Source organism: Schistosoma haematobium, chromosome ZW (assembly GCF_000699445.3).
Source record: "Schistosoma haematobium chromosome ZW, whole genome shotgun sequence".
Taxonomy (NCBI): Eukaryota; Metazoa; Platyhelminthes; class Trematoda; order Strigeidida; family Schistosomatidae; genus Schistosoma; species Schistosoma haematobium.
The window spans coordinates 54,591,938-54,603,288 of NC_067195.1; the positions used below are offsets into that span (position 1 = coordinate 54,591,938).

The following is an 11,351-nucleotide window of genomic DNA, read 5'->3' on the forward strand; positions in this document are numbered from 1 at the left end:
GATTGTCACATAATCCTACTAAGTTAATACTTTCTTTTTATAAAAGATATATAATTTGATATGTCAACGTTAATAGTTGGTAGTGATAGTGTTCGTTAATAAAATGACGTGATATGTAATTAAATGTAGTCAAATAATTGAAAAACAAACAGATACAGAAAACATTCACAATGATGAAAGATCAAATGCAACCGGTCATTTCTTTCATTTTCTTTTTCTAATTTTCAAACTAATCTCTAGCACAGATAGACATATACATTACATGTAATTATTACTGTTATTTATTGTATGAGAGAAACACACACAGAGGTTAATAATGGTCGTCATATCATTAGCAAAAACACAAATACAATTATGTCTTGTTGTTGTTATTATTATTATTATTATTACAAAGGGGATGGGAAAGATTAAAAAAACATTGTCTAGTAGGTCCATTAGTACATTCAATAAGTGTAACTTAGAATATATTTCATACAAAGAGATAATTTCATCACTTAAAAATTCGATTAGATCATTTCAAAATAATAGAAGAGAACGAAACTGCACCATACATAAACTGACTATTATTAGTATTATCATCACTATAATTAGTAGTAGTTGTAGTAGTAGTAGTAGTAGTATCATGCTAATTCTGTTGAGCCACATAAACACCAAACTGAATAAAACACTGATGATTCGAAAAAGCCAGATGACCCAATAACATGTTCTTTTTAATTGTTCGTTTGCTACTAAATGCACTAAGAAATGCTGCCCATGTATACACGTAGCGTTAGTAATCAGGAAGTTATGGTTCATATATGTGATGTTGATTAAACTTGGGAATTGAATAAGAGAATAGTGATGATGACGGTGACGATGATGATGATAGTAATAATAATAATGATAATTGTAGTAGTATTAATAGTAGCAATAACAATAATAATACCATGGTTTAAATTAATGGAAGCGTATAATTAGTGTTCAGTGTTTTGTTAAACAGTATAATTTCACATCTAATAATACAAACTATTTAAGTACACAGTTAGTTACCACTTTGGTGTTTCTTCATATGTAAAGTAAGGTGATCACTGCGTGCAAAAGCTCGATGACATGTTCTACACTGAAATGGTCGATCACCAGTATGTTTTCTATAATGACGTGTTAATTCATCTGATCGGGCGAATCTCCAAGCACAACCAGGCCAATCACATGGAAAAGGTTTTTCTCCAGTGTGTACACGCATATGAGCTTTAAGATGTGAACTTTTAGAATATGCTTTTGCACATGTGCTAAAAGGACAAGTATGAATTAAAGCTATTGACTTTTTAGTTCTACCGGTGGAATTACTTCCAGTTCCTTTAGTTGAAGTATCACCCTTAGTTTTATTGGTACGTGTCCGACGCATAGGTATTAACGGAACTTCCCCAGGTCCACCTATGTTACATCCAAGAATATCCTGATGAGATTCAATTCCTAACTCTATAGCTGAACTTTTATTTCTACCGATATTATTAATGTGGGTAGAAACTAATGAAGAGTTCCGGTAAACAGGATTATCACATGTGGTATTTAGTGGTCCAAATCCAAGATTTTGAGTGGGTGATACAGCTCTTGGTGCTAGTACTCGAAAAGTTGTGTTCACTGGAAGATTTGTATCATCAATTTTATACATATTCATATAATAACTTGCGTTTTGTGCTGCACTGCGGTAATCTTGCATATTATTGACAGCATGTACTGTACTATTATCATTTATGGTATTTATAACGGAACAAGTTGGAGGCATAGGATGAAGTTGAGAATGATCAACTCGATTGTTTTGTGGTAGATAAACAGCTGCGATATTGTTTTCAGTCATAATATTACCATTGACAGCGTTAGTAAGATTTGCAACATTGGGATAAAACCGTAAAGAAGATTGCTCTTGATTTTGTAAACTTGACTGACAATTTTGGTATGGATCTACTGGTGGCATATCTGTTGTTGGAATAACCGAAGGCATATAAGCAAGAGAAGAGGAAGAATGCTGAGATTGCAATTCCCCAGTTCTTGAATCATTTGTAGTTTGTATATAATGCCCTGTATCTAGTACCGCACTACAATTTGAATTATAGTTACAATTATTCGGTACATTTGTAGTCCAGTTATATGAATTATTTTGATTGATTTCTGAACAATGTTTATATTCAGAATTTTCGGGAAAAATAGGCTCTTGTTTTATTTCGATTGGTGAATTATTTGAACCAAGGTCATAATAATACTTTGTATTTGAATTTCTAAAAGAATTAGAATTCTGTGAACAGATTACATCTGAATAAACAGGTCGTAGTTGAGATACTGGCGATTTAGCGAAAGAATAATTAACATTCATAACAGAATTAGAATAAGTGCAATTATATAAATTATTAGATACATTATTTGCTTTTTGTGTAGCGCTATTCTCAAGGATAAAATCTAAATCGAGTAAACTTTCATATTCATTACTTGAAGTACTACTGCTACATTGTTCCGTACGAAAACTACTACCAATAGATGAACAATGTTCTGAAGTTGTAGGTGATGTTAAACCTGAGAGATTGCACATGTACGTTCCTCGTGACTAAAAATAAAATAAAATGCTTTTTTTATTAGATATAAATTGATATGTAGTATCTAGAAAGATGATCCATGGACTTGTATAATTAATAGGATACTATAGAAAATTACATTAGAGGATTGATTAAATACAAATAAATACGCTCCACTGAATACTTAACGTCTAGTCAAAATTTCAAAATATCTTGGCTCCTGTTTCCCCTCAAGAATTTCATTTGATGAATAAGCTAAAATAGATTTGTTAGTGATTCATTTTGTATGTCATATAATACGTCGATTAAACTCAGTTATATCCTTGCAATCAATAAAAGTTTACAAAAAAAAAACGCTGATAATAATTCCAAGGTTATAAAAATGTAGAATTTATATTCAAATCAATTCTCAATACAGAGAAAAAAAGAAAAGAAAAGAGAAATATGTAACTGTGATTACCAATAATCTAGGAATAAAAATCATTTTTTGAAAAATCTGTTGTATGAAAAGTTAATGCTATAGGGGGATTGAGCATTTATGATTTAAATCTACTGTACTATTATGGAGATAATCCATTTAGTTGGTGAAAATTGTTTTTTTTTTCGTATCATTGTTACTCAACTGAGTATTAAAATACGAGAAGTTTAGGATAACTTTGAAAAAATCTTCAAAGTAAAAAAGAAAATACATCAGTATGACTTTTTATTTTTCAAGAGGCTAAAATTGAAAATTATCAATTGCTGAATTTCTTACAGTAACGTATTAAATTATTTTGTTATTTATTTATTTATTTGAACATCAAACACACGCGCCACACAATAACAATGAGGTCAGTAGTAGTTATCATTAATTTGTGTGAGGACTGTAGTACTGCCCAAAGGCTCAAACCAAAGGATGTAGGTGTTATAATTTCAAGTAAACTTATCATTTGATGTTTAAATCATTATCCAAATGATTTTACTCAAAAGATTATTGGATTCTTTTTAAAAAAATTGGCCTATAGCTTTCATGTAAATACACCCTTGTTATATTATGCTGATGTGTCATCAAAATAACTTCTAACTAAACTCCTTCATGTAAGTAATTTAAGCCTGTTTCGTGATTATGTTTTTAAATCTCACAAGTTATAGGCAGCTAACTAGAACCAAACGAAATAAAATGAATTCGAGTTATTCTGCTAGAATGTTTTGTTCTTGCTCTCTTCAAAAAGCTCCTCATATAAGAGATTTAACTGATTTTAAAAATTATGCATAACTATTTTCAACAGCCATCTATTCCGAGTGTAAAGTAGTTGCTTAGCACTTAAACCATTAGACTGTAAATTTGTAACTCGTCCCTTCCTGTTAGTTATTTATTAACGTTACACATCATATAAAGAATACTTTATATTTTATTTCATCATTACGATGTATAGCCAAACTGAACAAAACTGATTAACAATTAACCAAACACCTGTAACAGGTTTTGGAAAGTTTATATAAAAATCTCCTTAAATAAAGAATATTGTGAACATCATAAGTGAAGTTGAAAAAGAACTTGTCTAGTACCTGAAAGCAGTTGAAATTTATGAGTAACCAAATCTTGCCATCAAGGAAATCTATGTCAACTTTCAAAACAACACCTACAGTAACTGTGGAAGTTGATATTGTTGAGATAGAGAGAAGTGAAGAATGAAAAAACCTGAGTAAAAAGTCAATACTCAATACAACATATAATCACATGTTACCTTGACGTATATTTCAAGATAAGAATCTTCAAAAACCACTTTCTTTATTTAAAAAATCAATGTTATCCCCTTAATAGTAAACGATACGATTATTGGGGTAGGGGACAGAATTCAATAAATCAACTATTCAGTCAACTGATACATCTCTCAGAATAACATAATATAAAGTATTCCGTGAATATCCATTGCAATTATAACAATATATCAATACAATCCATAATGCTTTTCACAACCATATATCAAATGGTTGAATTCATGAGTCGATCTAAGCTAGACCACCATTGAAAATCTGGAAACACTGGACGGCCGTTTCGTCCCAGTACGAGACTCCTCAGCAGTGTGCATCCACGATCCCGCATACGGGACTCAGACCCAAAACTGTCGGTATCGCGCGCAAAAGCTTAACCTCTAGAACACTGGCCCGGCATCCAACGGTGTTAATGTTTAACTTCAATCAATTCATAACCTTGAGCAACCCTCCATCAATCGTGGTGGATAAATGTCTCCAGCCGTCACGGAATGGACTCCACTGGTCACGGCTTCTCACTCGAATTCCAGACGATTCATTTTGAAGCTAGTCACTAGTGAGCACATGATAGTTGCAAATATTTTTAATACCCTAATATGGACACCATATATATATTATCTAAAAGCTTTTAATCACAGATTGTTTTGTTCTTTGATTGTTACTTTTTGTCGTTGAAAGAAAACAACATTTGATGATGACAATATTCTGTCAATATAGACAAGAAATCAAATAGTAACATTAATCAAATGGGCTCAGTGAACGTACACGTAGTTCAATCCAATTAAAAAAGAGTTGTTATTTAAACTGTCATTTACAATAATAATTGTAATAAAGACATATTTATCAACTAAAATATTAGCACGCTTAACATAATGAAATCATTTCTATCATTACATTCAAATCAGTTTTAAATATACAACTTAGTGAAACATGAAATCAAATAATAGTAACTATATAATTAACGATGACTGAATTTCAGTATGATTGAACATAGTAACTGTTATACTATTTAATCAAATAGTCGTTATTTCATTACCATAAATAATTGATGGTGAAGACCAGAGAAAAACTTTAGATGATCAAAAAACATTGTTCAATCTACACATTTTTCATTGTTAGTGAACTTAAATTAATAGCATATTCAAAGAAAAACAATCATCAAGTGACTTAGGTCTTCAAACTGCCTATTAGAAAAATATACGATCTCCTAGCAATTGATCAATATAATATTTAACAAATACAACTTAGTCAAAACACCAAACAAAATGTTCACTGCATCAAATATATACCAACAAACAACTTAATTTTCATTACTTAGATAATAGTCATATTACAAATGTTGATAACAATTAAGATTTTAGTTTGATAAATACTAAATACAATCAGTAAATAAAAATGGAACATTTGAAAAACTCCAATGATGAATTTTTACTTACAAGTAGATTCAACAAACTGTTTTTATTAATAAGTCCTTTGCAATTAACCACATATTAAACAATATTGTCGAAATCCGATTTTATCCGAATGACAATAAAAAATCAAAAATTCCTGGATTTATATTAACAGTTTCAACAAAATGAAACAAACACTAGTCCATAAGTTCAGTAAGGTCAATATTACTAAAAAGAACTGGAACTATAATACATAATCCTCATAGGTTGAAAAATAAGTTTAGTAATCAGTCCTAGAATATAGTCAAAGTGAAAACAGTTTAATAAAGTCTTTAGTGGTATTAAAAATGTAAAACAGTAACATGACATCTATCCGTTCACTAGATCTTTACAAATACAATTTATGAGATAATGTGATCGAGAATACTATCATAGTAAATAAATATATATCTCCACAACTTGAGAATTTGAATTCTGTAAAGTACATGGTGTTTTCCGCCTATTATAGTTCAAACTTTAAATTATGTTACATAAATCAAGAAAGTATTTCACACACTTCCGTAGTATATATGAAATGATGGGATGGATAGGAGTTAGCAGAATTCCAAATCTTGATCAATTATCGGCTATCTAAGTAACCCGATCATAATATATTGGTCTAATGTTTTATTAAATGACAGCTTTAACGAGCATCAACTGAGCAGTGGCTCTCTTGTGGAATCTATTCGTTTGTAAGTTGATTTCGTGAAAAAATTACCAATTCAGACATTTCAGAAAGTCAATCAGTCATACATGCTGTCATTATAGAAGTCGACTCAATACCACTGAGCTAACACTTACAATTAAATCATTTGGAATAAAGGAAATTTCGATATGAGTCAGCAATATTTCCACCATAAGATATTATTAATTAACCCTTGTTTTACATATTTATAGTAAATGAAATTCAATCGAGAATTGATATGACTTAATATCTTTTAACAGTTGAAATATATAAAATTCAACTGTGGAATTTAGAAATCATAAAAATCATAGTCTATGATAATTATGTGAAGTGTTTTAGTTGTATACATGAAAATTCTTTTAACAGAAGATAACAGAAACCAGTTACATATAAACAATAGTTTATAAATTCATAACTTCATTGTAGCAAACTATCAGCTTGGGGATAGTGCAAATCAGTGACTTTAGATGTTACTAGAAAAGTTGTTTAGAAGAGAAATCAATGGCTATCCTGATGTAATTTTTACTTGCTCTCTTCATAAAAGTGAAAATAATTCATAAAAATGAAAGGCTTTTCCCTTTTTGTATTTTTCATTCCGAACTGTCTCTCCTATTATAAACTTTTCTCAATCGTTTATTTTATTATCTTCTTATTCATCTATTTATTTTGAATATACTACCCCTCGTTCAACCATCTTCTCAATATCTCACGGTTGTGTTTGTGTGTTACATATTTACTTTGCTGGTCATTTGTACCAATATCAGTCAGTAACAACGTAGAACTTCGTACGTACGTACATCAATTCGAGTTGCCACACTACATTAGTACAGAGTTGCAGTTGTCGATTCAAATCCCGTGTGTTCAAATAAATACATGAATATCAGTACAAGAAAACAAGCGTAAATTCAATAAAAAAACCTATTTGGACTTATTAAAATGAAAAACTTCACACTAATATCAATAACACTTCAGTTCAGAATGAATATCTACTTTTTAAAAAAGTAGAAACGGACTATGAATCATTATACTTCTCTGATACATGGTTCTGATTATTAACTGCTCAAATATTTTCTAACACCATTATGTAACTCGAAAATTTAATTACCTTAGAAATTATAACAATTCATAGATGTTAATGGAAATCAATTTATTTTTCTTCAAACATTTCCTTTCGGTTTAATGTTGCAGATAGTTCATTGGAATTTAGAACGTGCATACCGTAAATTTAAGTTTATTCATTGTGTGACACTATATAGTTCATTCTAATTCTTCATATAAAATCATAAACTTCAACTTTCAGAGTATAAATTGTCCTTGTAAAAATAAAAGCATAAATCTAATTTGATAAATCTATTTATAAACTTGGTATACTTCATATGAACGCATATGATGTCTCTGTGATCGGATTGAAGTCCCACAATGTTTAGATAATTTGTATCTAGTTAATTCTAATCTGAGTAGTTTTGTACTGTAAGAAAAATTTCCCACTCTCACTTCATCGAAGCATTAACTTATTCAACCTGAAAGATGACTTAATACAATGTGAATACTGTATAAAAATGACAAAAAATGTTGGAAATATATATATATATATATATATTGTAAATTAGTTTCTAAATCTCTGTATTTTGTATTTGACAGTCGATTAGTTTGCTTAAGGGATGATGTATAATGTTGTAAAAAAATTTCAGTTCACATCACTCTACTCAGTAACAGATCACTGACTTTGTAATCTTTAAATTTTTATCTAGGTAGTGGTTTATTCTTAGCTTTTTAATCTCTAAAACCATATATATATATGCTCAGTTCAAATAAGGGAGAAATAAATGTATAGTAGTAGAATAAATAATGTTTTCCCAACAGTTTATTGAATTTTTATTGATTGTTTACCTGACAGTTTGTATATCTACCAATTTTAACACAAAATTAATATTGTTTCTAACACAACACACAAAGTAAATAGAACGGAGAAATCTTTTAATATTTTGAAAGTAACATTGGGAGCTGAGTGAATTACACTCCAAATTAGTTCCATATACCTAAAATGAGCGTAAGAACAGCTACAACACTTCAAAACATCAACATTCTAATCTCATTGAAATCAAAAAAGTGAGTCCAATAAAGTTTAGACTCTGATGAACCAAAGATACATACCAATAATATAAGTCGTTCTCAATATCGAGTGGAGAGACTTTCAGTGCCTTTTTAACTACTAATTCATTAAACAGATACATAGCCTTACTGTGATAGACAAACTGAATCTAAAACGTATACTATTTATCAGGAGATAATATGATCAGTTGGATTGTCAATCAATCTCCTTCAATTATTACAACGTATAACACCCTGCTTTCGTCAACACACAAATGTCATTCGGTTGACATTCAGAGTGGCTGATGTCAAACAAATGCTAGTTATTCAAATGAAAAATAAAATAACAATTGCTAGCAGTCTTCTGAAGCCATTTACACTGATTACTTAGACTTTATCAAAGTATTTCAAATATTGAAAATCCGTTTTTGCTATGTTTTGAAAAGCATTGAAAGACTCAGACTTATAAAACAGTAACTTAGCGAGGTTTTAAGTAGAGTCATCCAATACACAAAGCAATGGTACAATGAGTCGGGTAAATAAAAGTGATCTTGAAACTGTGTATTAATGGTTGAGTCATTTCCTTTAGGATATAATTAAGACCTCACAAATCAGTGGCATAAAAACAACGAAATTTGCAAAAATAAATATACTATTAATGCTTTTTTCTCTTCGTACACTCGATTTTTTGGTATTCGGAAATGTGTAATGCAACGGTCAACAATGATTATACAAGTGAGTATCAGTGATCTTAAAAGTGAATTTTATTCGTTCGTTCAATTACAAGAAAGATTTTAAAAGAAATTCCCGAATAGATTGATGGATATTTTACTAAGTCGTCGTAAGTCACACCGGAGGTAAATGTTTACAATTTAAAAGGTTCTCTTCTTATCAGTTTGCAGCTGAAAGCGCTCAAAATCATTTAGTTCAACTCTATTAGTCTTGAAGATTAATCTAAACTAAATTTCCATTAGATGTATGTATACTACGGCTATTATCGTTCAGTTCTAAATGATCGAAATCAAGTAAGACGTGTATAATTCTTTGTACCTAAATTTGATTAGACCGACAAAACAGTTTTTAATAGAAAAAGTTTCATAGAACCAGACTGTAGTATGAACCAAAAACTTTTTGGACAATTAAAGTACATTTAGAGATTATGTACACTTTTCTGTGGATGATTAGATAGAGCATTCACGAATCACACAATGATTTAAACGAGAAGTTTGCTACAGTTCATAATAATTCCTAATCCAACAGTTAAATATGACTTCATCCGTTCACTTTACTTTGTAAAATATTTTGCACTGAACAACTCATGTATTAATGCACCTTGGAGATACAGTTTGGTAAAAACTTTAATAGGTAAGAACGTGAAAAGACGAGATTCACATATATAATTATCGATTGGAAATACTAGCGTGAAAAATCCATTGAGACCAAAATCCTTGGAGATTGACAACAAACAATCATAGAGATAGAACCTTTAATGTACGAGGACTGTTCTTTAAGGATTGAGAAACATTACAGAGAAATATATAGGTAACAGTTCCAAGAGAGGGAACAAAATGAATAACAAACCCAGCTTTGTAACCGCGTTTAGTCATAAGAGAAAGATCGTAACATGAATAACACACACCATAGTAAGATATATAAATGTACAAATCGATTTTCACTCCAACCTCTCAAAAAAAGTTAGTAGCTGACCTCTAATACAATAGGGTCTCACTTACGAGTTAATTACCGCTTCTAAGCAGTAATCGGTTTCCAGTATGAAGAAATATTCATAGAATTACTGTAAGCATCTCTAATTACAGGATGTTCGTAATCTTAAGCAATTACTACTTGTTGGATATTCTGCTGCCTCAATATCCGTACATGGGTAATTCTGTCGTAACCAATATAAATGATGATGTTGTATCACAATATATAGTATCATTAAAAACAAAACTGAGTCGAAAAACAAGAACTAAGCCATACTCTGAGTTTCGAAACTCAGCACTCAAGTAACTAATGCATAAAAATGCAAGCTAGTTGGCTACAGTATACCATGGACTAATAAACCATTATGTGGAACCATTCGTTTTGATGGTTATACCACAATCAACTGTTTTTCGAAGGATGAAATACTGGTTGCCACATTTTTAAGAAACCACTGGCAAGCCTGATCCATCATGAATATGAGTAACCTTAGATCTCTCGAGTAACACAAAGAAATTAGAAGTGAATTGTTAGTAATGTGATCGGTAAGTTGCAAATCATTGTGTGAAAAACAAAAGAAAGGGTTAAACTAACTAGAAAACCCTTCAGATATTTCCGATACAAAATGCTAACTGTAAACCAACTAACAACTAAACGAAAAAACCACATTATTTGGAATTAACTTACCTTATAATCATAAATTTCTTCACGTTTTAGTGGACTAGAATGCATATCATAAAACCCTTCATAACCCATTGCCATCATTTCAGTCATGTTCGTTTGATATAGATTCAACTTGAAAAAGTCAGGAATTATAAAGTACAACTCCAAATATAATTACACGCTGGCTCAAGAACGACTACATTAGAGGACGAAGTGCTCACCTCAAATAGCTCCGAACTGATTCAGAAATTGCTATTTGTCTCATACGATGGCTTATTGAACTCAGAGAATGTTTTTGATTGGCTAGGAATTTAGCCTTGATAACAAGATAGACCTGTCCCAGTGGCTTTGTGTCCGATTAACCAAACAGCTGTAAAAATACTATGGTCTAAATGATATATCGCTGTCTACATAGTAGTCAGAGCGTACGATACACACACATGAGCAAGAGCATTTAGAAAATTTTTAGTTGAAAATGAA

The 11,351-nt window shown here is 30.6% G+C and overlaps 1 protein-coding gene across 1 annotated transcript; it reads right to left on the reverse strand.

Moving 5' to 3' along the window:
- Window positions 1-1,021: 1,021 nt before the first annotated feature.
- Window positions 1,022-11,083, reverse strand: KLF5 (Krueppel-like factor 5; the record flags this gene model as incomplete). The annotated part of the gene is made up of 2 exons (XM_035731725.2): window positions 10,896-11,083; window positions 1,022-2,578 (listed from the first exon to the last, which is right to left on the reverse strand). Exons 1-2 carry the CDS (start codon window positions 10,980-10,982, stop codon window positions 1,022-1,024), a joined length of 1,644 nt encoding a protein of 547 aa, XP_035589691.1. The 5' UTR covers window positions 10,983-11,083.
- Between the last annotated feature and the right edge of the window lie 268 nt (window positions 11,084-11,351).